Source organism: Monodelphis domestica, chromosome 1 (assembly GCF_027887165.1).
Source record: "Monodelphis domestica isolate mMonDom1 chromosome 1, mMonDom1.pri, whole genome shotgun sequence".
In the NCBI taxonomy this organism is placed as follows: Eukaryota; Metazoa; Chordata; class Mammalia; order Didelphimorphia; family Didelphidae; genus Monodelphis; species Monodelphis domestica.
In genome coordinates this window covers 599,574,799-599,601,988 of record NC_077227.1, presented here as the reverse complement: position 1 = coordinate 599,601,988, position 27,190 = coordinate 599,574,799, and the positions used below count along the sequence as shown (strand labels likewise).

Genomic DNA, 27,190 nt, shown 5'->3' with positions numbered 1-27,190 from the left:
TGGGTCTCAGTTTCCTCATTTATAAAATATAAGCTTGGTGTCCGGGGTCCATCCTACTTCAAATACAGTGATTTTGTGACTTCTCTGGAGAAAAACTGGCACCGAGTGGGGCTGCTTCAACAATCAGAAAGGCTTTCTAGCAAATAGCAACTCTTAGCTCTCACTCTGAACTCTCTTCCACCAAAGCCTACCATGACGGGCCTGTTCACTGAGATTACATTCAGCTCCTATGTGCAGTCAATCCCTCTGCCTTTCCCTATGGGTGTCCGTCCTTGTGGTTTCAAGAGAAAATGACTTTTCCAACAAAGTTCAAGGAAAACATGCTTCTGCGTCTCATAAGCCTAAAGCTCATTTGTAGCTAGACTCTTTCGATTTCTATCAGTGATTTACATATTTTTCAGAGGTGGGGAATACATAGTACAACTCTGGAAGACAAATTGTGAGAATATGGGAGTAGCTTTTTACATTCCTGTTTGATTTTTTTTATTTTTCTTTAGAAAAAAAAAAAACACTGGGAGGAATTTACATGGTAAACCATCAATAGTGGGTCTCAAGAGTAAGAAGAATGAGAATGCATGGAAAATTAATAAAAACTGAACTGCAGGGAAGAGTCCAAAAGGTTTATGCCCAGGATCTTTGGACATACTGATGTTATCTATGCCAAGTTTCCCAGGCTGCCTTCTCTAAAATGGATGGTCACAGAAAGTTGGCTGAGCTCCAGAAATGTGCCAACAACAATGAAAGTACTTGACAGATATACAACACTTAAAACAGTTCCTCTGTTTTATGCACAGGCTATTTATATTTGACTTTTTCTTTCATAAGAAGAAAAAGTCCAATGGAGTGTGACAGTCACCACTGTAATTACAATTGAACATCAGAGTAAGGAACTCTAGGCAGCTGGAAAGCCTGGATGCAGGACATGATCTTCATCAAAACAAGTTCTCATTAGCCTGACCTCAGTTCATTCCAGGCTTAGGGGATACATGATGCGGGAACAGGCTGACATTCCTTTTGCAACCAAACACCCAGTACAGACTCCCAAAATCCTTTGCTTTGAACTACCTCAAGCCTTGGGTAACGAAGAGGCAAGGCAGGCAGGCAATCTGAAAAGTCTCCCTTTTAGGGTAGTATTTGGACACTGATTTCAAAGATGCCTGTATGTATATTAAAGAAAATAACTTGGTAATTTATCCACTCTGAAAGCTGCCTCCATTATCTTCCTGACAAGCTGGGCTGTAAGGAAGAATCTCTTGAGTTTTCCCCACTTCATGCTTCAGATTTCTGGAGACTAAATTCAGCCAGAGCCAAAGACATGGGTGTGACCGGCAGTGGCCAAAGGTAAGGGGCAGGGCAAGAAAGAACCAGTTGTACAATGCAAAACTAGTGGTACATTCAAGAAGGGGTGAAGAGTGGGCATGCAGCAAGCTGTAGTGCCTCCACCCCAAGTTGCAGTTTCGGTTACCATGTCTGACCCTGAAGGATATTAACTTATAAGCTCCTTCATTGACCTGGTCTCCAACAAAGTAGTTCTGAAACCTCACTTTATGGTCTCCCATCAGTTTCAATTCCTATGTGTAAAATGGTAGGGACGAGGGTCTTGTGACCTTCTGATGTCATTGTTCCTGATGTGAGGCTGACTTAAACCTCACTGTGAGTTCCGAGGAGCACCATGATGGCCAGGTCACTGCAGCTGCTCAGTCCTTGGCACCCCATGAGGAAGGCAGAGTATCTTGTATCACCTAATAATAACTCAACCTCCTCAAAATAGGTGAAACAATAATAGAGGGTAGAAGGATGGGTTCTGATATGAAAGATAACAGGAAGAAGGAAGATGGGCTTATAAGAGGATAAGGCCTGAAACGCTGTTGAGGCCCAAGGGACCAGGATAAAAATGAAAAACTACAATTTTCTTGTCCCTACTTAAAAAGATAGTTTCCCCACTCCCCCCTTTAAAATCACCACATTTTAAAAGGTGAAAGGTAGGAGAGACTTGGTCCAATTGGCTCTCATCCTCAAAAGAGGCAGGCTCTCATCAGTTCCTCTACTGATTCAGTTCTTACCTGTTCAGCTCCTGCAACCTTAACCAAGGAGTACAGAGAGAGACTCCTATGTTTCCTACCAGTGTCTCACCTTCTCAGGGAGGAGGAAACTCAAAGACTAAAGTGCAAAGATTTTTATCATATTGTGTGTGCATCATAGTTTGGGGCAGATCAAGAGAAGGAGCAGGTTTAAGTGGGTGGTCAGATACAGCTGATCCCAAAGCTATAGCTGAGGGGTAAAAAAAAGTATCTGTAATGAGCAAGTCTAGGGAACGCATTCACCTTTGCCCAGGGGTTAATGAGCATGTTATCTTTTCACAGACATTGCTAACTCTCTCCAAGAGTGGCAACTGCTGTGAGTCACAGGAAGAATATCCCAGTCCTAAAAATATGACCCAAAGGGAGAGAAAACTGACATGATCACCCCAATGGTAGTGGCTGTGGTGAGCAGAGAAGACCTGGAGGGGGCGGGGAAGGGGAGAGAAAGAGGACAAGATTTTAAATGAATGAGTTTCCTTTTTCAAGAGATGAGACAGATGAAAAGTCTTAGATGTAGTATCTCTCATTCAGAGGAGTTGGTGAAGACTCTCAGGACATCCAAGCTAAGTGCTATAAGAAGAGAGCTCTTCTGCTTACAGGGGGCAGTAAAGGTACGGGGGCATGGGAACAGGATGCTGGAGAGAGAACCCCAGCCAGTTGCATTATGGTGTGTAAGCAGGGGGTGGCTGGAACTGATTGATGACCTCATACTCGGCCGGATATGGCTCATTCTCTTCCATCTCTGATAGTAGCTCCAGGGCCTGCTCCTCTTCTTCAGTGGGATAATGGCGCAGAAGGTTGGCAGCAGTCGCCAGGATGGAGGCCCCTCCTGCTCCTGCCACCAAGTAGAAGCTGACAGCAAAGGTGACGTAGACCTGGGAGCCATGGTACTTTTTGTGCTGCTGCTGCTGAGCCAGGATGAGCTCTGAAGCCCAATAGCAGAAGCCAATCACTGTGGCACACTGAAGGACTAGAAAGGAAGAGAAAAGAGAAAATGAAAGTTAATGCCCTTCCTAGAGACTGCAGCTCCTGAGAATAACATACTTGGAGAAGTATGAGAATTGGCAACCAAGATCAGGAGAGGTAGAAGATATGGAAACCCCTTGATCTCTACCAGCCAGTCACTCTGGGAACCATTTAGGGTACAAGAATGTCTTTGCTCAGCTTTTGTTAACATTCTGGTCTGCTCTCTTGGAAAGCAATGGGGTTACCTGTGAGGATGTGGGCAAAGGCATATCGGCGAGTGATCTTCAGAGCAGGGTGCTTGGGCCCAAACACATCAAGAAGAAAGGCAGAGAGGCTGCACAGGATCCCCAAGAAGCAAAAGGCAGCAATGACACGCAGCAGTAGCACCGTTTGGGGATTCATGCAGAAATCTGTTTGGGGAGAAGGTGATTTGAGAATCAGACACTTATCTCTAGACTCCTTTCTCAAACTTCCCCTGGAAGTCCAGCAAAGTTGTTTTTCTTTATGATGTTATTGTATTTTACTGGGCTGTCCCTGATGCCTGGAATGCCCTCTTCCCTACCTCTTACTTCAAGTCGCAGCTAAAATCCCATCTTCTACAGGAATCCTTTTCTTGTTTCTAGTGCCTTCTCTCCATTAATTATCTCCAATTTATTTGGCATAAAGTTTGTCTGTACAAAGCTGTTTGCATGTTTTCTCCCTCCATTAGACTATGAGCTCCTTGAGGGTAGGGACTACCTTTTGTCTTTCTTTGTATCCCCTTAGTGTAGTGATGGCGAACCTTTTAGAGATGTTAGAGATGATGTAAGAAATGTCCTCAGCTGCCCATGAATATGGGGAGGGGAGAAACCCCACCCCATATCCCTCTGGCTTTCTAGTAACAAACTCTGGCAAACTCTGTGTTGGGGGGATGGTTCAAGTGCCCACAGAGAAGTATCTGAGTGCTCCCTCCGACACACATGCCATAGGTTTGTCACCATGGCCCTGGTGCATGGCACAGAGCAGGCACTTCATAAATGATTAATGACTCTAAATTATTCTCCTGGTTCTGCTTACTTCATCTACATTGGTTCATATAAGTCTTCCCCCAAGTTTCTCTGGAACTTCTTTTTTGTTTTCTTTCTTACAGCATGACAACCTGATAAGCAAGAGGTGGTTTAGATTTCTTCCTTTTGCCCATCAACTTCTTCTTTCATAGATGAAGAAACTGAGGCCCAGAGCAGGGCAGTGACTTGTCCAAAGTCCCCATCTGATAGTGGCAGAGATAGCCCACATGTACACAAGAATATAAATACAATGTATAAAGTCACTTCACGAGGAAGAAGCTAAAAACATCAGGAAGCTCCCTCTACCCTTCCCTGCACATGGTCTCCTCATCCTCCTCTGAAAACCCCAACTTTAAAGGTATCTACCCAGTCCACCCATGTCTGCTGTGCTCTCCAGGCTGGACCCTGACCTCTGGGCTTCCTCTACAAGGTCCCTGGGATTCATGTCCTTTTGGATGTCAGGGACTATCCTTTCTGCTTGTATTCCTAGAGCTTAGAACCCTGCCTGGCACATAGGAGGTAATTAATAACTGACAACACCTGAGCTGTGCTTCAAGCCAGGACTTCTACAGGGAGGAGCTGAGAAGGGAAACCTTTAAGATACAACATAGGGGACCCCTTTGTGCAAAGACAAAGAGGTTGGCGATAGAATATCGTCAGTCATGGACAGCTGGTGAGCAGTTCAGAAAAGAAAACAGTGTGAGACAAGACTGAGAAGATGATAATCTGACTGTAGAAGGCTTTAAATGGAAGGCTAAGGGCTTTTTAATTTCATACTTGACACAACTGTGAGTCAGACTGGTTTAGGAAAATCAATCTGAATTGTTCTTATTTCTCAACCTTATGATAGCCCTTCAGAATAATTTTGTTCCTCCTAAATCTTCTTTTCTTTAATAAAACTCTGTCTCTGGCTCTAGTTCAAACAAGAGTCCCTTGGATTCTGACAAAGATGTTTTGAGGACAAAGACCAATCAACATCAACTAGAAATTCAAGTTTGCCTTTCCAATAAACCTGGTCTAAATATTCCAGTGGAGAATCACTGAAGTAATAAGCAGTCTAAGTCATTTCCTTTTCAGTTGAGGGACTCTACTACAAGTGGACATCACCCAGCAGATATAGCAATTAGGTATCTGGACATCTCTGTCCCTCCTTAAATCATGATCCTTGTTCTCTAATTAAAATTGTAGGGTAACTTGGCTTTCTGGCAATATATGTGTTCTTGAAAAAGTGTGTGAAATTCCCATTTGTAAACTGAATTCATTTTCCAACCAATTTGCTTTATAATTACAGCAATGGATCAAAAAAAGGCAACAATCTTTATCTCTCAGTGTCTCCTTTAGCAACATTTTGATGTCTATTCTCTGATAATGATAATTAGGAAGAAAATGGGGGGTAACATTTAAGAAGAGTATGTAACATTTAAGGAGAGCATCAGACTCTGGATAAAATTCTTAACCTTTTTATAATGTGACTAGTTATTCCCAAATAGATCTATTTTATAAATTCAAATTTTGAATTAAATTTCCTTAAAGCAGGACATCTTCTGTGGACCAAATGTGGTCAGCTTCCTGTGAGGTAAGAAAGGTTTTTGCCTTTAAAATAAAAATGTGTTGTATTTAAAAGTGTAAAAAACCATTTGGTTTCAGGCAGTTGATCAGACTTGGCCCTCAAGCTGTAGTTTGTGGATCCCTGTTCTATACATCATTCACATTATGGGTCAGTTCTGAGAAGCTGGTATAAACTGGAGTGGTCATGCTTTAATCCACTTGGAAGCAACTAGGTGGGGTAGTTGATGGAGCCCAGGGCCTAGAATCAGGAAAGCCTGAGTTTAAATACATCCTTGGGTATTTAATAGCTGAATGTCTCTAAGCATGTCACTTAACCTATGTTTGCCTCAGTTTCCTCTTCTATAAACTGAGGATAATAATAACATCTATGTCTCAGTGTCTGTCACATAGGAAGTGCTACATAAATGTTACTTATTATTACTACTCTTATTATCCAGGATGGCTGCATGCAATTTGTTCTGTTTACATTTGATATATGACCTTCTGTGACTTGATTACATTTCAAATTCTGAGGGAAGAATAAGCACATGCATAGGATTGTAGGAACATATTCTGAGGAGCTTGACTTACTTTAATGGAGCTTCCTCAACCAAGTAAAGTTTGCAGATTTGGTAACTGAAGAGAAAATCTTTAAAAATACAGAATGAGAAGGGCAGTTAGGTGGCTCAGGGGATAGAGAGCCAAGCGTGTAGACGGGAGGTCCTGGGTTCAAATTGGACCTCAGACACCTCCTAGCTGGGCAAGTCATGTAAGCCCAAATGCTTAGCCATTATTACTCTTCTGCCTTGGAACCAAAACTTAGTATTGATTCTAAGACAGAAGATTGGGGTTTATAAAAAAAAAATCAATACAGAAAGAAAAACATTTCTAGGAGGGTTTAGAGAGTCTAAATTGTTAGAAGCACAAATACATGCTATTATTGTTGCTGCTGAAGAAGAAAAACTCATTTCCTAGACAAAATATGTTTAACAAGAACTCAGAAGGTTTTTGTTATGTCAGTCAGCAATTCAGCATTTATTAAATGCCTCCTATGTGCTAAGTGCTGGGGATTCAAAGAAAGACCAAAATAAAATTCCCTCAGATTCCATTCTTAAGGAATGCACAGTCTAATGGGGGAGACAAACACAAACAATAAGCTCCAGATAGGACAAACTAGGAGAAATCTCAAAGGAAAGACATGAAAATTAAGAAAGATTTGAAAAAGATTTCTTGCAGAAGGTGGGACTTTAGCTCAGACTTGAAGGAAGGAAGGAAATTTAAAGAGATACAAAAACCAGGGATGAAACAGGCAGGGAAAATGCTGAGTCAAGAGACGGAGACTTTTATGCAAGCAATAGCCAGGAGGCCCATGTCATTAGATAGCAGAGTACATGGGATGGAGTAAAATGTGAGAAGGGTGTGAAAGTAGGAAGGAGGCAGATTGTGAAGGGTCTGAAAAGTCAGAGTATTTTATATTTGATCTTGGAAATGGCAGGGAGCCAATGGAACTTATTGAGTAGGGGACAGGGGGGAGGCCAGAGTTGACATGGTTAAATCTGTGCTTTGGGAAAATTACTTTGGCAGCTGAGTAGAGGATGGAATGAAGTAGAGAGAGATCTTGAGGCATGGGAGACTGTTATATTAAATATAGGAGACTATTATAGTAATGGTGCAGCAAGTTATTGTAATACTGCAGGTGTGAGATGATAAAGGCCTGAACCAGAGTCAGTATTGGCAATGTCAGGGGAAAGAAAGGGATCTACCTATCTTCCTTTCTTTTTATAAATAATGCTACATAGGTAGAAATGATGGGAGTGGACAAGTGATTTGATATGGGGTATGAAAGTGAGAGGACGAAGATTATACCTAGGTTTTAAGTCTGAGTAACTGGAAAGACAGTTCCTCTGACAGTAATAGAGAAATTCAGGAGAAGAGAAGGTTTGGTGGGAAAGCTCATGAGTTCTGTTTTGAACAAGTTGAGTTTAAGACACTTATGGAACATTCTTTTTGAAATGACTAACAGGCAACTAATGTTGAAGGACTGGAACTCAGGAAAGAGGCTAGTGCTGGATAAACAGATCTTTGAAACACCTACATAGAAATAATAATTGGACCCATGAGAGCTGATGAGGTTATCAAATGAGAGTATAGGGAGAAAAGAGAAGAGGACCCAGAACAGACCCTTGGGGGACAGGTTACTGGGCGTAACATGAATGAAGATGTAGCAAAGGAGAATGAGAAAAGGCAGTGAGACTTGTTGGAAAAAGAACAAAGAGATACCAGAGTCCTAAAAACCCTGAGAGGAGAGAGCATTTAGAAAAATGAAGCACAAATTCAAATGATGCAGAGGTCAAGATGGGTAAAGACTGAATGGAGGCCATTAGATAGATGTAACAATTAGGAAATCATAGGTAACTTTGGAGATAGCAGTTTCAGTTCAACAATGAGGTTGGAAGGCAAACTGCAAAGTTTAGAAAGGAATGAGAAGAGAGGAAGCAGTGGCACCATTTATACAGTTTTCTCACAGACTGGCCTTGGTAAGCAGGAAGGCCATTTCCTCATCAAAGACTGTAGTGAAATAAGAGATACTGGGGGAACATGTCAGAGGGATATGGCATGAGAAGGAAGGGAAGAGAGGGTGGCCTCAGTTAACTATTTGATTCTTTTAATGAAGTATGAGGTGAGGCCCTCAGGCAGAGAAGAGAGAATAGGGAGTGATGTGAGAAGTTTGAAGAGAGAAGAAAAAGTCTGGAATAGCTATTGTGGTAAGTGCAACAGGGAAACATTTAAGGAAGAGGAGAGGACTAGCTTCTTTTTAACTTGAGGGCCCAGTTGAGATTAGCTAGCATAAATTTATAGTGGAATCAGTTAGTAGGTTTTTATTTTTCTCAAGTGTCACCCAGTAGCAAATGAATAGATGTAGATGAGGCAAATGGTGGGAGTAATCCAAAGTTGTCTGGTAAAAGGACAAGGGAGCTGGAGATAGAAGAGCAGAGGCTAGGATAAAGTTGAACTGGTTCACTAAGAGTCCAGAAGAGAAGACTGTGTGGTCCAGAAAGGAGAAATTACATGAGACAGTACTGAGAAATGAAGTGACTGGTGGAAGTGAGGCAAAGATAAAGCTGGAAAAATAAAAAAGGATCAGATAAAGGAAACTCAAGAGTTCCTCAAAATGGCTTGAGAATGATCAAGGACAAGGGTGTTGTATATTTAAGGAAGAATGAAATAGGTAATGGGAGCTGAGTTAACTGACATGTTTGGGTATCTGAGGACACATTAACAAGCATGTTGAAGTCCCCTAGAATGAAGGAAGGAATTAGGATAAAGAGGAAGACAGTGAGCCTGGCACTAAAGTGATTGAGGAGGGAGAGAAAATGATCTTGGGATTGGTAGGGAATAGCCACTTGAATCTGGATTGATTGATGAATCTGTAGTAAATGATCCTCAAAACAAGAAAAGTCGGCTTCTTAAAAGCTGTATGTCCTTGGACAAAACAATTTAAACTTTTCTGAGGTACACTTTCCTCATGAGACTAGTCCCTACCCTTCTATCAATGATGTAACAACAACAACAACAACAACAACAACAACAACAAATCAATGTAGTTCAAATTGGAAGGGAAATAAGTTAATTGGGACAAAATCTTTTTGGAAAGTTTCTCTAATAAAGATTTGATATCAAAGATCTATAAAGAACTAATTCAAATATATAAAAATTAAAGTCATTCTCCAATAAATAAATGGTCAATAATCAATTCTTAAAGGAAAAAATCCAAGCTATCAACACTTCTATGGAAAAAAAATGCTATAAACCCCTAACAATTAAAGAAATGCAAATCTAAACATTGAGGTTCCAGCTCATACCTATCAAATTGGCAAGGAAGAGGACAATTATTGGAGGGTCTTTGGGGAAAGAGATACACAAATGTACTGTTGTTGTAAATGAGAATTGCTCCAACCATTCTAGTCACTTTAGTGAACTATCCCTTATTTAGAACTATGTCCCCAAAAGTGTATTTGTACTATGTATATTCTTTGACTCAGTTATACATCTCAAGTCTATATCCCAAAGAGATCAAAGAAAAAAAATATTCATATGTTCAAAAATGTTAATAGTAGCTTTTTGTTGTAGCAAAGAAATGGAAACAAAGTAGGTGCCCATCAATTGGAGAATACTGAAATATGATGTATGAATGTAATACAACTTAATTTTGGAAAATGCTGGGAAGACTTGTATGAACTGATACAAAGTAAAGTAGGCAGAACCAGATAAACAGTTTATACAATAACAAGGTAATCAAGAAAAATCACTTTGAAAAACTTAAGAACACTGATCAGAGAAAAGTATATGCAATGATTGATAATGACTCCAAAAACAGACAAGGAAACATACTAACTAACTCCTGACAGAGGACTAAGGTGCAGAATTAGACCAGTATTTTGATATGGCAAATGTGTATATTTATTTTGACTGCTTATTTTTGTGAGGACTATGCTTTCCTTTTTTCTGATAGTATATTTAAAGGAGAGGAGGGAAACTAGTTCTAAGAGTGCTCAAAAAACCCTCCCTCAAAACCTCTGAATTGTTTTTAAAATGCACAGAAAAGAAATGAAGAAAATTCAGAAGGAAATTGATAAGCAGGATGGCTTTGATAATGACATGACTTTATTATATACTTAAACATTTTTTTAAAACTTCAATTTTATTTTCAGTTTCAAATTATTTTCCTGTGTCTTCCCTACTCCATTGAGAAGGCAGTGAATTGATATACCTCCTTTCCCATATCCCCCTGACATCTGCTAGTTGTCTTTGTTTTGCCATGTTAAGCCAACCTGCTGAGAGAGTAAGGTAATACCTCGGAGTTGTTTTAATGTATTTTCTTTGGTTATTAGTGATTTAGAGCATTTTTTTATTGTTAGTTTTACTTCTCCCTTTGAAAATTGCCTTTTTATATAATTTGACCATTTTATTACATATTTTTAAAGAGCAAGTTGTATATAACTAGGATTTGCATTCTTACATATAACTTTTTTCTTTCTACTTTGTGTATGGAAATATTCTTTTTTGGCATTTGTTAAATTCAGAAAAAAATTTAAAGGACTGTTGTTTGAAATTAAAATGAGCTTATGAATGTGAATATATTATGAAAACTTAAGAGAACTACACGAATATAAAATGGTATTATCATTATTATAAATCTCTTTCCTTTCAAAAAAGAAAATCAGAACAAATGATTACTGGGAAAAGGACAGATGGGGAAAGATAAACATTTAATTTTAAAAAAGTAGGTGAGAAGTGGGAATCAAAGGAAGCTTCTTTATTTTAATTTAAACCAAATTATTGTTATATTCCATTCTACTCTGACCCAGTCAAGTCTCCAATAGATGTCATCAGATTTTGTTCTTGAGTTCTTTAAGTTGGTGAGTATAACTAGACTGCCACCTCTGGCCATACAAAAAGGTTTGTTGTCATCTGAAACAGGATCCTGGGGAATTGACTTTGCCCAAGGTCACTGGTGAGTCACCAATCTGGCCTTGTTTTGAAAGCTCTGGCTCTTCCTGCCTGCCTGCTCATCACTTCAACCACTGCCTTACTCAGACAGGCTGTAGGCCAAATGCCTAATTCTGCTTCAACTAGTTCCCTTTTCTTCTTCTCTCTCTGTTTTATTGGAGTTCCTGTCAACTCCAGGTTACTCCCTGACAGATGGGAAAAGCCTCTGACAGACCCAATCCATCACAGCACTAGGAAGACCCACCTGCCTAGTTTTTTTTTTCCTCCACCTTGATTTTTCTGAATCCACGACAGGCAGCTGACACCTGATCCTAACAGTCCTCTGGGGGAGGCTGTCACCATAGTAACCAAATTCAAAGACAATGTATAAATTGGGTCCTGAATGAACTAAAGGCACTAAGAAGGATCTAGCTACACATATGACAATTAAACCTCAGATGTACTGCCAAATCCCTAGAAGATATTTGAAATTCCGATGATTATCAACAATGATTCATTAAACACCTAATCTTAACCTTCCACATTCCTAAAAGATGCTACTCCTGGAGCTGCCTCACTTATTTGCCACCCAGCATCCAGACATAGAAATTAAAAGGCTATTTATAGTTGAGAGTTATCATAACTTTAGTCTTTCTTTGAAGGAAATCCTAACCCTTTTGGAGCAGAGAAAAGGCTGAAAATATCTTTTGAGCTCTTCCTAACCTTGGTTTCTCTATACAATGCAGGCCTTAGATTAGGGGACTGAAAGCAATTTAGGCTGACCTGAATGAGATCAAGCTAGCCTGCATTTCCTAAAACCTCCAAAGCTGCCTGAACCACTGCTTAAAGCTGAATATTTCTTTCTCTAAAACACTAAGCCTCAACATTAAAGTATTCAAGATTATAACGAATACAGCTTTGATTGGTTTTGGAAGATACTAAACTTGAAAATGATCAACTTTGGCTAACTTTGACTTAATGAAACAGTCCTTATGACTCAGTTCCAGAACCAACTGCCCATTTTCCCCAATCATCTAAAAAGATTTCCAGGTGTTTCTTTCTCTTTCAGAAAACAATGAAATGCAAATAGATTTTCAACTAGAGGCTTAAATAACCTTGTCTTTTGTTGTAATGTTCAGGGATAGGAGAAATCCTGGGTCTCTACTAAGACAATCTTTCAAGGTCCACAAAAGATCCAGAACCAGGCTAGGTTATCTATTCATTAATCCTTTTCTCCTGCCAGCTACCTGGGAGGTAAACAAAAGCAAGTAATGGGGTAGATACACTACCAGACACTTGTCCCTTCTGGTTCTCTTCTACTGCCCTTTTTGCTAATGCTTCACTAGTGGGCCAGTTGTACCCAAAGTCAACTTTATTCATTGACATAGGCATTGCAAAGTTCTAGCATGAAGAAGGTAAAGGAGGTAGTCATATTTAACAAGTTATCATACATATAGAAACTATAACCGAGTTCACTGAATTGGTTTTTAATATTGCTAATCAGCACTGAACCAAATCTAAATGGATATCCAATACAGAACATCTTCAATATTTCTTTCTTCCTTTTTATTTTTCTTAAAACCCTTACCTTCCATCTTGGAATCAATATTGTGTATTGGTTTCAAGGCAGAAGAATAGTAAGGACTAGGCAATGGGGGTCAAGTGACTTGCCCAGGGTCACAAAGCTGGGAAGTGTCTGAGACCAGATTTGAACCTAGGACCTCCTTTCTCTAGGGCTGGCTCTCAATCCACTGAGCTACCCAGCTGCTCCCCTTTTTTTATTTTTAAAAACTCTTACCTTCTGTTTTAGAATCAATACTAAGAGTTAGTTTGAAGGGAGAAGAGAGGTAAAGGTTAGGTAATCAGGATTAAGTGATTTGCTCAGTCACATAGCTAGGAAGTTTCTGAAGCCAAATTTGAGGCTAGGACCTCCTGTTTTTAGACCTGACTCTCAATCCTGACTCTCAATCCGCTGAGCTAATGTCAGCAGTGTAGTAGCAATATATCTATATTTTTATCCTGTGTGATTAGTATTTGTGACCTCACATACATCTAACATAGATAATTACCCTATGTGCTAGGATCCTTCTTCCAGGTTTAACATTCTGTAGGGATCAGAGAAGCCTTGGGACTATCCATTTATGATTTCTCATTATAAGGACTTTTATTTTCTGAAATCATACTGTATCATATATTTGTTTTTAGAGGAGACAAACATGTGATTAAGGGAAAACCTATGCACCTACTTAAATTAAAAAAGGAAAACCCTTAGCTTCCACCTTAGAATCAATACTGTGTATAGGTTCTAAAGCAGAAGAGCAGTAAGGGCTAAGCAATAAGGATTAAGTGACTTGCCCAGGGTCACATAGCTAGGAAGTGTCTAAGGCCAGATTTGAACCCAGGACCACCAATATCTAGGCCTGGCTATCAATTCACCGAACCAGCTAGCTGCCCACCTGGACCTACTTTATATAGATCTTTAAAATGCCAGTGACAAGGATCCACAACAAAGCTAAATTAACAGGGAATGTTTGGTAATGGAGTTTTTTGGTAGGGGACAGTCTTAGAGGGTATTATGAAATGTTAAGAAGAGGGCACAGGGTACCATACTAGAAGAAATACCAGAGTCAAAAGACCTAGAGGTTATAGCCTTGTTCTAAGTAGGAATGTGACTTTAGGCAAGTTACAATTTGGGTTCAAGTTTCCTTATCTGTAAAATGAGAAGACAGGATTAAAGTAATCACATCATTTTCACCCAATGCCTAATGTCACTAAAGTTTTATTCTATAATTTTCCCATGAATGGTAGTATAAAGGGCATAGAAAATGAAAATTCCTAGTTGGCAAACAGATACTAACCTCTCCCAATTAATGAAATACAAAAGGATAAACTCTCAAAGTTTGAAAAATGGCAGATGAATTTTATACTCTAGATAAATGGAATGTAAAATAATGAATTTATGGAACAAGTATACAAAACATACTTACATACTTAGTTTCTGATTTGAGTTATCAGATATGTACTAGAAAAGAGATCTAGGTGTTGTCATAAACTGTTTCCTGAACATATAGATCCAACAGGCCAATACAGTGCTGGGCAATAGCAGGAATAGTGAACTTGTTATGCAACATATGTAGAAAATCAAAGTATATCTACACTTAGACAACTGTGTGAAGTTTGGGCTTCCAAAATGAAGATATAATCAAGTTGGGGAAAGGCCCAAAGATAACTAAAATAATCAAGAGAACTGAAGGATGGTGAAAAAAAAGGAAGATTCTCCAGCTTGATAAGGAAAAAAAAAGTCAGAGGGCAGGATAACATGCAAAGATATGCAAGGCTAGCAGAGAAATTCATTTATATATTTCTTAGAATACTAGGAATATAGGAAACAATTTCTCGAGCTTGAAAGAACCAGATTCCCAAAGTGTTATAAAAATATAAAATAATATAAATATAAAAAAGTTCAAGATGTGTTTAAAAAATTCATGGGGATTATGTCCAAGATGTGTTAAAAGCTAGGGATCTTGAGGGTTGGTCATAAATCACTTTTTAAGATTAATATCAAAGTCATGCTTCCTAACAGAACACTGTCTGAAACAATGGTGGACAAAACACTGTAGACATAATGCAATATAACATTTATTTTATCCTTATAGCATGTATAGATATTTTATAAGGGTCAGAGAACAACTGGCTATCCTGAAAATTGTAGACTATGACTGTCAATGAATCATTTATTATAGATCTGGCTTTTAGCATTTGAATGAAAAACTAAATGCCTAAATTCCATTCCTGATTCAGTCACAGGCACACACAAATCACAGGCAATGTACCACAGACACAAACATCCTTTCTATGGGCCTCAACTTACTTCTAAAAACAAAGATAGGAGAATAAATTTCTTTTCTTCTAACTACCTCAAAAGAAAGGTAAATGGGTGAAATGGATAATTCAACTGAACATGTCAGGCCAATGTAATAATTTCAATAACAGCAATGTCTGATTGAACTTATAGGGGGATAGAGTAAAAAAATTAACCCTAGAAATGAGGAAGAATGACAATTCACTCAGAGAGGCAATTAACTGAAGTTTAAGACTCCTTAATTACTACTGAATCTTTTTTCAACTAACAAAATTAAAACTCCTATCTTAAGACTAGTTAGAGTACTATCAAGAAACCTTCTTGTACCTTGGCAAGTTTCTATTTATGCTTAAGAAGAACCCCATTAATTGGGCACTTTCTTTTATCTTTCCTTGTTGTCTAACATTAAAAGACACTCCTCAGCAAGAATTTCAATCAATCAGAATCTTGGAGCTGGAAAAGTCCTTTGAGGTCCCCCAATTTAAGCCATATCTTAACAGAAATTCCTTCCACAGAAGCCTGAATAAGCGGTTACCCTGGTTTCTGTGGAGATCTCCGGGGAGGGAGCACCCACTAAAGCAGCCCAATCCATTCCGACAGTTCTAATGACAATTCTGAAGTAGTAAGGGTTTCCTTAGATAGAGTAAAAATCTGTACCTCCCAACCTAACATGGTGTATGCCATTGGGGCTAGCTAAATAGAATTAAAACGAATAAATTAGGGGGTCTCAAACAGAGCCACCTGGTGGGCATGAGCACCATAAAAGCATGGCTGGATAGGTTGCCCATCCTCAGAACCTTAGACGCTCAGGTTCTGTCCATCCCCTGTCTCACTCCGTTGCCCCCTCCCTCAGATGCAGGTAAGAAGCACCCAGGACAAACTAGAGCATCCTTACCTTTGAGCAGGTCTGGGTCCACATAACCTAGTACGTCGGCCACTCCCAACTCCTGGCGAGAGCAGGTGCCCCCGTGGATGTGCAGCCAGGCCGGCTCCGCCAGCGCGGTGCACAGGGCAGTGATGGAAAGAGCCCCCGGCAGCGCAGAGGCCAGGCTACGCTCTGGCTGCTTGGGCAGGGCGCTGCCCCCCGGGCCTCTCCGTCGGCGCCCACCGGGCAGCCCTGCACCTCCCGGGGCGTACATGCCGGGGAGCCCGCCGGGCTGGGCCCGATCCTCGGGGACTGTTCGCTCGCTGCTCGTCCGCTGTCTGTACTCGGCTGACCGAAAACCTGGATAGGAAGAAAGAGGAAGGGAGCTGCGAGGGGCGGCCCAGCTCGTGTCCCGGCACAGCGAGGGGCGGAGAACCGGCGCTCTGCGGGGAGGGGACCGTCACTCCAGCTGGGGGAGGGGGGTCCTACCGGCATCCCCACGGCAGCCCCCAACCCCCATCCATCCATCCATCCATCCATCCCCTCCATCCTCCGCTCACCTCCGGCTGGGGGTCGCGCCACGCAGCTCCAGACCCGTCACCTCTGCTGCCCGCTCCGGGCCCGCCCGCCAGGTTCCCCGGCAGAGCGATCCCGGAGCCCGGAGCCCGAACCCGCAACGCCCGGACTCGGCCAGAGCCCGGTCCACTTCCGGCTTCCTTACCCCCCCTCCCACCCCCACCCCTCCTCTTTCTGGTCTGCTCGTCATGACGCCGCGTGCGTGTTTCGTCAGCTCCCTCTTTTCCCCTCCCCCCATTTCCTAGCTAGTAGTGTATTCTGTCCGGGGATTAATCGGAATCTGCTAGTTCCGGGCCTGGGTAGGGTCCGCTTAACCGCGTACGGGGTTCGAGTTCGGCGCTGCCCGGGAGAAGGGAGAAGAGCCCACCGTGCTTCTGAGACTCCAGGCAACAACTACAACTCCCAGAAGGCAGTGAGGCAACCGAGCCTTGCGGGCACTACAGTTCCCAGGAGGGTTCGGGGCACGAGAGCGGAAGTGGCGGGGACCCGGGAGCTGCCGCGGGAGTCCGGAGCTGAGTTACAGCTCAAGTCCGAACCGGACCTTGGCTCGGCCTCCTAGGGGGCGAGAGGCCTGAGGTCAGGCCGAGCCTGGGCACCACAATGAAGGACTCCCTAATACTCCTGGCCCGCGTGCCGGCCCACCCAGACTCCCGCTGCTGGTTCCTGGCCTGGAACCCTACGGGGACCCTGCTGGCCTCGTGCGGCGGCGACCGTAGCATTCGCATCTGGGGCAAGGAGGGTAAGGGCTCCCCTCTCTTCGGGGCCCTTGGCCCTAGAGCTTCTCCTCGACCTCCTCTCCCTCCCACCGTCCCCTCGGTGTGCCACCTTTCGGGAATCCCCCAAACTGGGTGCCTTGCTTAATTATAGTAACTGATTGCGCTTCAGAGTTTGTAAAGCGGTTTGCATCCATTATCTGGTTAGATGAGGGAGGTTAACAAGTATGAAACTCATCTTAAAGATGAAGAATTCGGTTCAGAGAGATTATGATGACTTTCCCTTAATGCCTAGTATTGGCAGGATTCGAACCCAGTTCTTCCAGGCCCCTCGAGGCCCATGCTTTTTTCTGCAGTGTCATGCTACCCTTCTCCATCTATCATCCTAGAATTCTCTTACCAGGTTCCTCCCCTCCCTTCTCCTACCCCATTCCCCTAACTAAGTGGCTGGAGAGAAGCTTAACTCCTCCTCCCCCCCTCCCCCCCCAATGCTGTAAAAAGTAAGGGCAGATTTCCTGGTGCTAATGCATCTGTTGATATCTTCTCCAAGTTAAGAAATTTATTCTGGCTTCCTTCAGTCTTCTCCCTCCCTACATGTAGTTTCTAGGCTGATGATGTGAACTTCAGCATCATCTTTCTCTCTAGGCGATGGCTGGGTGTGTAAGTCTGTTCTGGCTGAGGGTCACCAGCGCACTGTGAGGAAGGTGGCCTGGTCCCCTTGTGGGAACTACCTTGCATCTGCAAGTTTTGATGCTACCACTTGTATCTGGAAGAAGAACCAAGATGACTTTGAGGTAACTAGGCTAGAGAGTAGGTGCATAGGATTTCTTCCAGCTTGCTGTCTGAGGATGGCAACATCCTGAGGCCTACATGGGATTGGAAATATTCAATTTGTTTCACTTGATCATTTATTATTATTGAACAAGTATTTGTTCTTAATTATCTGGGTGTCAGGCATTCTGTTGCATGCTGGGGCTACAAAGACAAAAATGAGGCCCTCAAGTTTGGAATATAAATACGGATCAATACAAAATACATACAAGTAAATTTCTAGGAAGGGAGAAAAGAAACAACAATGATTGAGGGGATTAAGGAAGGCCTCCCAAGATCTTTTATTGATCTTCATCTATCATCTTTTCTACAGTGTGTAACCACCCTTGAAGGGCATGAAAATGAAGTAAAGTCAGTAGCTTGGGCCCCATCTGGTAGCCTTTTGGCCACCTGCAGCCGGGACAAGAGTGTCTGGGTCTGGGAAGGTGAGTGGTATGACTTGGGGGAGAGAATTCAGAAAGTTGGTCAGTTAGGTATCCATGTTAATGTAGCCTTTATGGTTTTGGCTATTGGGCTCATAGTCCCCTTCCCTCCTACAGTTGATGAAGAGGATGAATATGAATGTGTCAGTGTCTTGAATTCACATACACAGGATGTTAAACATGTGATATGGCACCCTAGCCAAGAGGTAAGTGTTGAGGGTAGTGGTAACCTTTGGGACAGAAAGTGCCTGAATATGGGATTAGGAGAATCTTAGATGTCAAAAGCTTCATTCTGGCCCTCTTGAACTTCCTAAACTGATGTATGTTGTAAATGAAACTTTGACTCTACTTTTAAAAACACAGTAAAATCTCTAAGCTGTAAGAGCATGTGAGGTTACTCCATAACTTCATAACATAAGCCACTAGAAGCCACTAGGTGGTAGTTGATAGACTTGGGAGTCAAGAAGACTGAATTCAGGTCCGTCTCAGACATTTACTAGTTATGTGATCCTGGCCAAATCACTTAACTGACTTCGTTTTTGTCATCTGTAAAATAAGGATAATGATGCCTGCCTGACAAGATCAAGATATATGTGTAAATGTCACAATGACATTTGCAAACCTTAGTCATGATGGTGACCCTATGGCATGTTTGCCAAAGACAGTGCGCAGAAACCTCTCTGGGTACACAAGGCATTCCCCTGCAGTTGCCCCCTTCTCTGTCTTCCCCCCCACTGTGCTTCCCTACTCCTCTGTGCTTACTCCATCACCTGAGCAGAGCACTCAGGCCACGCCCCTCCCTTTCTCCCATCCCTGTCAGGGGCTGCAAGGTCTCCTCCCCCGACACTGGGGCTGGCCCTACCCCCTAAAAAATCTCCACTTCCTTTCCTGCCAGCTGCCAGTCTGGGATGGGGGTGACTGCCTCCCTTCCCCTTCCCCCAAAGACTAATTGCTCACCTCCCACATGGGTCACAGCCCAATAGACAGGTGGGATTGGATGCAGGGATAGGGCCTGTGGCCATAGGAAGTGGTTTCCCTAGGTACCAGCCAGCTGGGAGTTTGCCCTGCCCCCAAATGCAGAGTGTGGGGCATTAGGTCTCAGAGCTGCCAACCCCTTAGCCTTGCTCCACCTTCCCAGCCCATCAAAGCCTGGCAGCAGCCCCTTCCTTCTACCAGCCCCCTAGCCAATGCAGGGGGTAGGGCACTGCATGCAGTGAGGGGTAAAGCATAAGCATGCAGTCTTGGGGGTGGGCCACAGCACAGGGTCCCCAAAAGTTTCACCATCACTGCCCTAAACCGTTACATAAATGCTAGCTATTATTAACCTCTCTAGCAGTGTTGATATATACTGTGTGTTCTTCTAGCTGTTGGCATCAGCCAGCTATGATGACACAGTTAAGCTCTACAGGGAGGAAGAAGATGATTGGGTATGCTATGCCACCCTAGAGGGCCATGAGTCCACAGTGTGGAGCTTGTCCTTTGACCCCAGTGGTCAACGCCTGGCATCTTGCAGTGATGACCGCACTGTGCGCATTTGGCGCCAATACCTACCAGGCAATGAGCAAGGTGAGTACAAAAACCAAGACAGAGGGGGGGCTCTAAGACTTGGATCAGCAGGTCTTCTGGAGAACAGATGCTACATGAAGCAATGTTTGCACATTTCTCAAACTAATTGGAAGCTCTTTGTGACAGGAGTAGTCTGCAATGGTTCTGACCCTACCTGGAAGTGTATTTGCACCTTATCTGGTTTTCATTCCAGAACAGTCTATGATGTCTCTTGGTAAGTCACTCTCATTCATGAAGCTGGTAGACACATCTGCAGTGACTCCTGCTCATTGGGATTGGGCTAATTGTTGATTTTGCCAGATCTGGCCAGTAGGAGCCTTCTTACATAACTGATCCAGAGTAGCTTCTGGCCTGGGAGTGTTTCAGGGAACGATAAGTACATGCAGAAATTAGCTGATTTTGGGTCTGGAATAGTCTACCCTTATGAAGTATGTTACAGAAGACTAGAAAGTAGCTTCAGTACTAATTCTGGCTGAAGACCAGGTCCATGTTGAAAATGGCTAAGGGGACTTTTCCTTCAAGCTATCTACCAAGCTAAAGATATAGCTAAAATTACATATCAATATGTTCAGAGAGAGCTAGAAATTTTAGGATTATGTGGGTTGGACTCTGGTTATGCTCAAAGAAGACCTCAAGTAACTTTTAGCTGAATTTTGAACGGAGACTGGATTTTAGTCTAGAGAAAACTAGTATATATCTCCAACATGATGATTCAAATTCTGCTTAGAATCAACCTATGCATTGAAGAGCAATCTTTCTTCCTAGGTGTCACCTTACCGGGGCCCTGGCCACAGCTTGTGGTGATGATGCCATCCGGGTATTTGAAGAAGACCCCAGCTCAGATCCTCAGCAGCCATCCTTTTCCCTAACAGCTCACCTACCGCAGGCTCATTCCCAGGATGTGAACTGCGTAGCTTGGAACCCCAAGGAGCCAGGGCTACTGGCTTCTTGTAGTGATGATGGTGAAATGGCCTTCTGGAAATACCAACGACCAGAAGGTCTATGAAGCCCTGCTGCCTGTGTATCAACATCCCTTGGACTTTCTAGCAGGGGGATAGGATTAATTTTCCCCAGAGGAAAAAAAAATCATGAGAATCAGTTTTTCCAGTCTACAATAAAAGCCCAAAGAAGCACAGTGCTAATTTTACTCACTTCACATCTGAACTTAATCCCTCTACTCAGTTTGTCAGATGCTGGGTTCAAGAGCCCAGCTCCAGAATCGCTAATAATTTTTCTGTCCTGTGATTCAGGCCCCCTAGTTGAATTGTGTAAAATAAATGTTTTAAAAATCTTAGCCTCAGTTTTACTTATATTAAGATGGGTATGGAGTGTTAATTATTTAAACACTTATATATATATATATATATATATATATATATATATATATATATATACACACACACACACACACACACACACACTTTCACAAGTTTCATTTTGAGAAATTTCCACCAAGGTGTAGGATTTGTGTATAAAATACTGTTTGACTATTTCAGAGATGACTACTGGATGCTAAAATAGCTTTCAGTTATACCATTGACCCTTAGTTCTGTGTCTGTCTCCTAGGCCATTCTTGCCAATTATGACCACTGTAAAAAATTCCCAGGGAGACAGCTAGGTAGCTCAGTGGAGAGCCAGGCCTAGAGACAAGAGCTCCTGGGTTCAAATCTGGTCTCAGATACTACTTAGCCTTGGAACCAATACATAGTCTCAGTTCTAAAACAGAAGGTTAAGAGTTTTTTAAAAAAAGAAAAATTTCCAGGGACTTAAAAGGGAAGCTGGTAGTGAACTACCCAGTGGAGCTAGTTTTGCTCAGATTTAGGAATGAGTGGTTCATATTCATATTAGTACTTTCATCTCCATTTATCTCTATATAAACAACGTAGGTACAAAACAAATTGGAGATCATCTCAGCAGGAAGGCTGTTTGAAGGATCAGAACTAAAGTTTGTCTTGCATTCCACAACTTGTTTTCATCAGACCCCAAGAATAACTGAAAAGATGTTCAAGTCCCCTTCAGATCAAATTTAGCATGTTTTCCAGCTCAACATGCTTTCTAAAAAGAAAATAATGTAGCAATTCAAGGAAATCCACAGATTTAGCACATGAACTTTTTGCTTTCCAAGCTTGGATTTCCTGCTTAAAATGATACTGTGCATATGACCTGAAAAGAAATGAAGGAAGCTCTGTCTAAAGCTCTCCAGAATAACAGCTGACTACATTGTAAGGCTCATGGAACAATTTATGCTGCCCCCTGGCGCTTGGAAACTGTAGGACTTCAAAATGCTGAATGCAGAAATACTGGCTATAGGATAACCTGTCCAAAAAAAGTTTTGAGAACTATTGTCAAAGCATTACCTTGATTGAATTAGCCACCTTCAAATCACTGACCAGATCTATTTCAGTTAACAAGAAAGGTAATAAGAACTTGAACCCTGACTAAAAAATGTCTGGAGGGGTTATCTGGGAACAGCAGCCAGTCTCATCAGACTTTGCTGAGGAGTTTCTTCTGGCTAATGGAGTAGGCTGGAAAACCTGTCTTAGCCAAGGGCTATGAACCTTTACTACTAAATGGAGTCATTTAAACTATAAGTCCAGTCAGGGAGTCTTCAAATTATTTTATTATAATATCCAAAACTCAAAAAGGAACTACAAAATAGCCACATCAAAAAACACTGTACAAGTTCCATGCTTCAGCAAAGCTGACAAAACCCAGCACGCATTAATATCAATCAGTAAAGGGATTTGGGGCTAAACAAAATAGATGAAAATGTTGACAGCCAGGCCAGCACTGGCATGATTCCCTTCAATGTTGGATCTCTGAAAATCTAGGTCCCAGATAGTTACCCACTAGTTCCAGTCTAGCATTTTTCTTTGAAAGTAAATGAATGCCCTGGGTCTCAGTCAGAATCACTATCACTCTCTGCTTCTTTCACATCCACACTGAATTTGTATTCCTGGTCACAACCCATGTAGGCATCACTCATAAAATAGAGAGTGTAATTATGGGCACCAGTGGCTGGAGCCACAAAATCAAGCTTCACCTAGAGGGGGAAAGGAAGCAAGAAGAATGAAGATGAGAACTTCTATGATTTAGAGAGTGTAGTCTTTCCCAACCCGCCTCCTCCACCCAACATTGCTCCTTCTAGTCACTCACCTTAGCCTTCTGTTGCAGTGTCAACCTTTTGATGGAGATGAGGCTATTGGATTTGGAATCTCCAATCACCACCCACCAGCCCTCCTCACGTTTCTAGAAAAGTGAACAAAGTAAGGACCTTAATAAAAATAAATGATTTGGTATTCTCCATTAATTGTAACAGAAAGAACTTTGATGGTGGCACCTACGTGGCTTAGTGGATAGAGCCAGGCCTAAAGACTAGGGGTGCTGGGTTCAAATTTGGCCTCAATCATGTCCTAGTGGTGTGGCCTAACTCTAACTGCCTAATTCTTACCATTCTTCTGCCTATGGTGAGTTTGATATGGAAGCTTGGGGAAAGGAAGGGAGGGAGGAAAGACAAGGATTCCCACCTTTTTATACCTACTAACTCTAACACAACACATTTCATGTGTTAAGTTTTTCTCTACAAGGTGTCATAAAGTTATTACAAGAAAAGCAATTAATATAGCTCTTTAAAGTGCTATATAAATGTGGGCTGTATTATGGTCCTCCACTCAACTTCTATTCCAATGGCTCATAATGAGACAGAGATGACTGGGGGTTCTCAAAGACTAATAAGACAATAATAGAAATGGCTTCATATATGGGCATAACAAGGGACTTGGTGTATTGTCTTAGGACCAGCCTACCTAAAATTCAGAAAGGCTCATCCAGAGTAGTTTGGCCTTAAGGCAACTAGATAACACAATGGATAGAGCACCAACCCTGGAGTGGGGAGAACTTGGGTTCACTTCCTCCTATCTGGGGTAAGGGGGTGGCTCACATGCACATGAGGGTTGCAGTTTGGGCACTTGATTTCTAAAAGGTTCCCCATCACTGGCCTAGACCATATAGCTCTTCTGTCTTAGAAAAGATACTGAGATAGAAGCTAAGGTTTTTTGTGTGAGTATGTTTTTTAAATGTAGTTTAGGTACCAAGTAAAGAATTGTTTTGGCCACAAAAACTCATTAAGAGTCTACTAAGGTGTGAAGAGATTGGGATCTGTGAAGTAAATGTCCACTCTTCATCTTCTGATATTCTGAACTCTTACAATGGTGAAAAGGATGATGGGGATAAGTTAAGGAGTTGGACTTTCTTGAAAAGGCCAATATATCTTAGTTAGATCTAGCTTTATCAGGAAAGATTGGTAGCAGGCTGAAAAATTTGCCTCCAAATACCTCCTCCATGGTCTATAACTGTGTTTGAGATTTCAAGATTCCTTTGAGTCTTGTAGATGTTTCTATCATTAAAGAATACTCTATGATATTGCAAATGCCCAAAGAAAATGAATACTAATTCCTTTTGTGAATTAGCTGACACACCAGGCAGGTCGCTAAAAGAAGAGATAGTTATTTCACAGCCAGGTCCACGACACATCCAAGGTCTTTATAGTTACCTATGTCAGTGATGTTATTTATCTAACTGTTAAGTAACCAACTGCTGCAAAGAACCACATCTTCACCATACCAGAGTAGTATGGCCACCAAAATATCAAAGAGACAACAATCTCAATAACTTAACACATGTCAAAGAGACAACTATCTCAATAACTCATTGAATGTGTAAAAAAAGAATTTACTGATTTAATAAAATTAATTATCTGGTTTCCTTTGCTACTTTGGATTTTTACTTTGTGCAGAAGGGACAGTACTACTGGAGAATAGAAAAGAGAAACTGCTAGAAACAAATCTATTAACAGAGATGAGAATAAGGGAAGGAGATATTAGGAGCAGAAGAAACAACAGGGAAGGAAAGCCTGGAGGTCTGGGTCATCCAGTCCAACATATCTTAATAGCCCCTGAGGGTACATGTGTATAACAGCAGTGTAATTACATTTACAATGAACTCAAGTCATTAAAAGACAAGAAAAGGTATAATTCTTTTCTATTGCTTCCAAACTTAAAAAAAAAAAAGATTAAAATAGTTTTTAATACCTAAAAAAACTCTAATGCCTAAGATAGTTCCTGTTATCTGCAAAACTAATGAATCTAGAATATTTCAGTGACAAGAACAGGAGTCATCTACTTTTCATACCCATTGAAAAATGAGTATACATTATAGGAAGACATTAAGTCAGATAACAAGGGAAAAATGAGTTAAGCTATCTTGTGGAGCCTGGATTTTGAATTCAAATAGAAATAGATCCCAACCACTGTAATACTGACTTAGAAAACCATTCATTAACAGTATCTATGTTGTTCTGTAGCTTCATTTTGCTAAACTTATCCTAATTACATTTTAATTTGGTTCTAGTGGCACTCTGAAGTTGTATAGCTATGCATCAGACACCTCTGATGGAGAGGGTTCTTCCCAGAAGGGGACGAGAGAAGAAAAGAGAGGCATCAGCCCCATGTATGAAACATCCTTAAACTCATAGCCCTAGAAAAAGGACTGGCCTATCTACCATAATAACCAGTCTCACTCTACCTTCCCCAACCCCAAATTTGATCCTGAAACTAGCTATAGAAATATGAGTGAAGACATGGGTCAATGGGGATATGACTGGGGATATAGATTCTTAAACAATTACTCTAGTGTAAATATTAATAATATGGAAAGAGGTCTAGATCAATGGCGCATGTAAAACCCAGTGGAACTGCTTGTTGGCTAAGGGAGGGGGGTGGAAGAAGGAGAGGGAAAGAACATGATTCATGTAACCATGGAAAAATGTTCTAAATCAATTAATTAAATAAAAACTTTCAAATCTAAAACAAACTGAACTTAGAACCAGAAGAAAAAAGAAAAAAAATGAGTGAAGAAAATGTAGAGGGAAATGGAACTGCCTTCCCATTTATCCCGACCAGCTCCAGATGCAAGGGACAGCTAGAAAAATGCTGGAGGTGGCTTGTGATGGTCACATAAATCTGTATTTTAAAAATTTGCCGGCATTCCTGGAAAGAAAAAACCTCTGCCAACACAGATCGGTATCTATTCTATAACTTAGTTTTTGAAAAGTTACGTTCACATAGTATATGTTAAAAGGTGAGACTTGAACCCAAGTTATCCTGGCTTCAAGGATGGCTCTCTAATCCCTCTGCAATTATGCTTCTTAAAGCAATATTACTAAATGTCCTATTCTCAATGACATGTTTGGACTCTAGTAGCGAAAAAGGGATTCAAACCTGTATGTTAGCAAAATCAGTAGAGCTTGAGCTTACCTGTGGGAAAAGAGGAGCAATGACAGGGCCTGTGACTTCCTCTTCTCGCTCCAGCTGCACCAGCACAACAACTGGCCCACCACTGCAGGAGAGAATCAAGTCATCACTACTCAAAACAGTGGGCTTAGAGCAAAGGGTGCCTCCCCCCTGGGGACCTTATGTAAACATTTTTTCTTAGCGTTTCCAAAGCCAGGGAGTCAGATCCTCTCAATTCACCTGCGGATACTCTCTTTTTCCACCACCTCATAAGACAATTCAATATTGGGATAGCGATTACAAAAGCGGGCTACATCAGCAATCTGATTGTCTGACAGCTGAAGCAGTGTGTTGCGTTCTTCATCTTCCATCTCCATAATGTCAAAGACACTCTCCACTCCCTGTAAGGGAACAATGAAGGCTCAGAGAGATCCCAGAGAAAAAGAAAAGAAACACCAATGAAAAGCTATAGGAACTCATTAATTTCACTAACAGTAGCAGGTCTTACTTCTTAACCAAAAGAAATACTACCAACATGTTAAATCCCTTTGTCTAAGATCTTAACATGTGGATCTTTCATTACCAAATGAGAACCAGATTTTCTCAGATTATAGCTAGGTTCCTTTTGCCCTTGGAAAAAATTTTCGTCTAGAAAATTCAGCTAAGATGTCAGGTGCTTCCATCCTCAGGCATATCCCTAATGCTTGCAATCTAAATCTCAGATTACCTTGTCAGTGCACCGTTTGATGTGATCAGAGGTAAAGTGTGGCAGCTGCTTCAGGTAGGAGTCTTTGGACCACATGGCTTGGGTAACCATCTGAGCTAGTTCCATGGCTGCCAGAGCAGGGCTCAGCCAACCATTACTAGAGAGGACATCGACACAGGCTTGAATGAGCCGGATTGCCTACATGAGAAACAAGAATGGGTCAGGAAC

At 41.6% G+C, this 27,190-nt stretch overlaps 3 protein-coding genes across 3 annotated transcripts in view; 1 reads left to right on the top strand and 2 right to left on the bottom strand.

Annotated features, from left to right (window-relative positions):
* Nucleotides 1–458: 458 nt before the first annotated feature.
* On the bottom strand, nucleotides 459–16,600 carry TMEM127 (transmembrane protein 127). The gene is made up of 4 exons (XM_001373679.4): nucleotides 16,419–16,600; nucleotides 15,889–16,218; nucleotides 3,293–3,457; nucleotides 459–3,051 (listed from the first exon to the last, which is right to left on the bottom strand). Exons 2-4 carry the CDS (start codon nucleotides 16,130–16,132, stop codon nucleotides 2,744–2,746), a joined length of 717 nt encoding a protein of 238 aa, XP_001373716.1. The 5' UTR covers nucleotides 16,133–16,218; nucleotides 16,419–16,600; the 3' UTR covers nucleotides 459–2,743.
* A 51-nt stretch (nucleotides 16,601–16,651) lies between these two features.
* On the top strand, nucleotides 16,652–21,260 carry CIAO1 (cytosolic iron-sulfur assembly component 1). The gene is made up of 7 exons (XM_016424395.2): nucleotides 16,652–17,173; nucleotides 17,793–17,941; nucleotides 18,292–18,403; nucleotides 18,518–18,606; nucleotides 19,765–19,966; nucleotides 20,093–20,180; nucleotides 20,732–21,260. Exons 1-7 carry the CDS (start codon nucleotides 17,035–17,037, stop codon nucleotides 20,970–20,972), a joined length of 1,020 nt encoding a protein of 339 aa, XP_016279881.1. The 5' UTR covers nucleotides 16,652–17,034; the 3' UTR covers nucleotides 20,973–21,260.
* Nucleotides 21,261–22,563: 1,303 nt separating this feature from the next.
* SNRNP200 (small nuclear ribonucleoprotein U5 subunit 200) overlaps nucleotides 22,564–27,190 on the bottom strand; it is a 39,895-nt gene continuing 35,268 nt past the window's right edge. The window contains exons 41-45 of the mRNA XM_001373624.3: nucleotides 26,984–27,160; nucleotides 26,497–26,657; nucleotides 26,281–26,362; nucleotides 23,123–23,215; nucleotides 22,564–23,009 (exon numbers count right to left, since the gene is read on the bottom strand). Of these exons, the coding sequence (XP_001373661.1) occupies nucleotides 22,866–23,009; nucleotides 23,123–23,215; nucleotides 26,281–26,362; nucleotides 26,497–26,657; nucleotides 26,984–27,160 (657 nt within the window). The 3' untranslated portion in view covers nucleotides 22,564–22,865. The remainder of the gene's footprint in view (nucleotides 23,010–23,122; nucleotides 23,216–26,280; nucleotides 26,363–26,496; nucleotides 26,658–26,983; nucleotides 27,161–27,190) is intronic.

Coding starts and splice junctions, on each gene's coding strand:
- TMEM127 (XM_001373679.4), bottom strand. CDS start 16,132: ATGTACGCCCCGGGAGGTGCAGGGCTGCCCGGTGGGCGCCGACGGAGA. Junction 3,458..15,888: donor GGACCCAGACCTGCTCAAAG/GTAAGGATGCTC, acceptor CTCCCCAAACAG/ATTTCTGCATGAATCCCCAA. Junction 3,052..3,292: donor CTTTGCCCACATCCTCACAG/GTAACCCCATTG, acceptor CTTCCTTTCTAG/TCCTTCAGTGTGCCACAGTG.
- CIAO1 (XM_016424395.2), top strand. CDS start 17,035: ATGAAGGACTCCCTAATACTCCTGGCCCGCGTGCCGGCCCACCCAGAC. Junction 17,174..17,792: donor TCGCATCTGGGGCAAGGAGG/GTAAGGGCTCCC, acceptor CTTTCTCTCTAG/GCGATGGCTGGGTGTGTAAG. Junction 19,967..20,092: donor CCTACCAGGCAATGAGCAAG/GTGAGTACAAAA, acceptor TCTTTGTGACAG/GAGTAGTCTGCAATGGTTCT.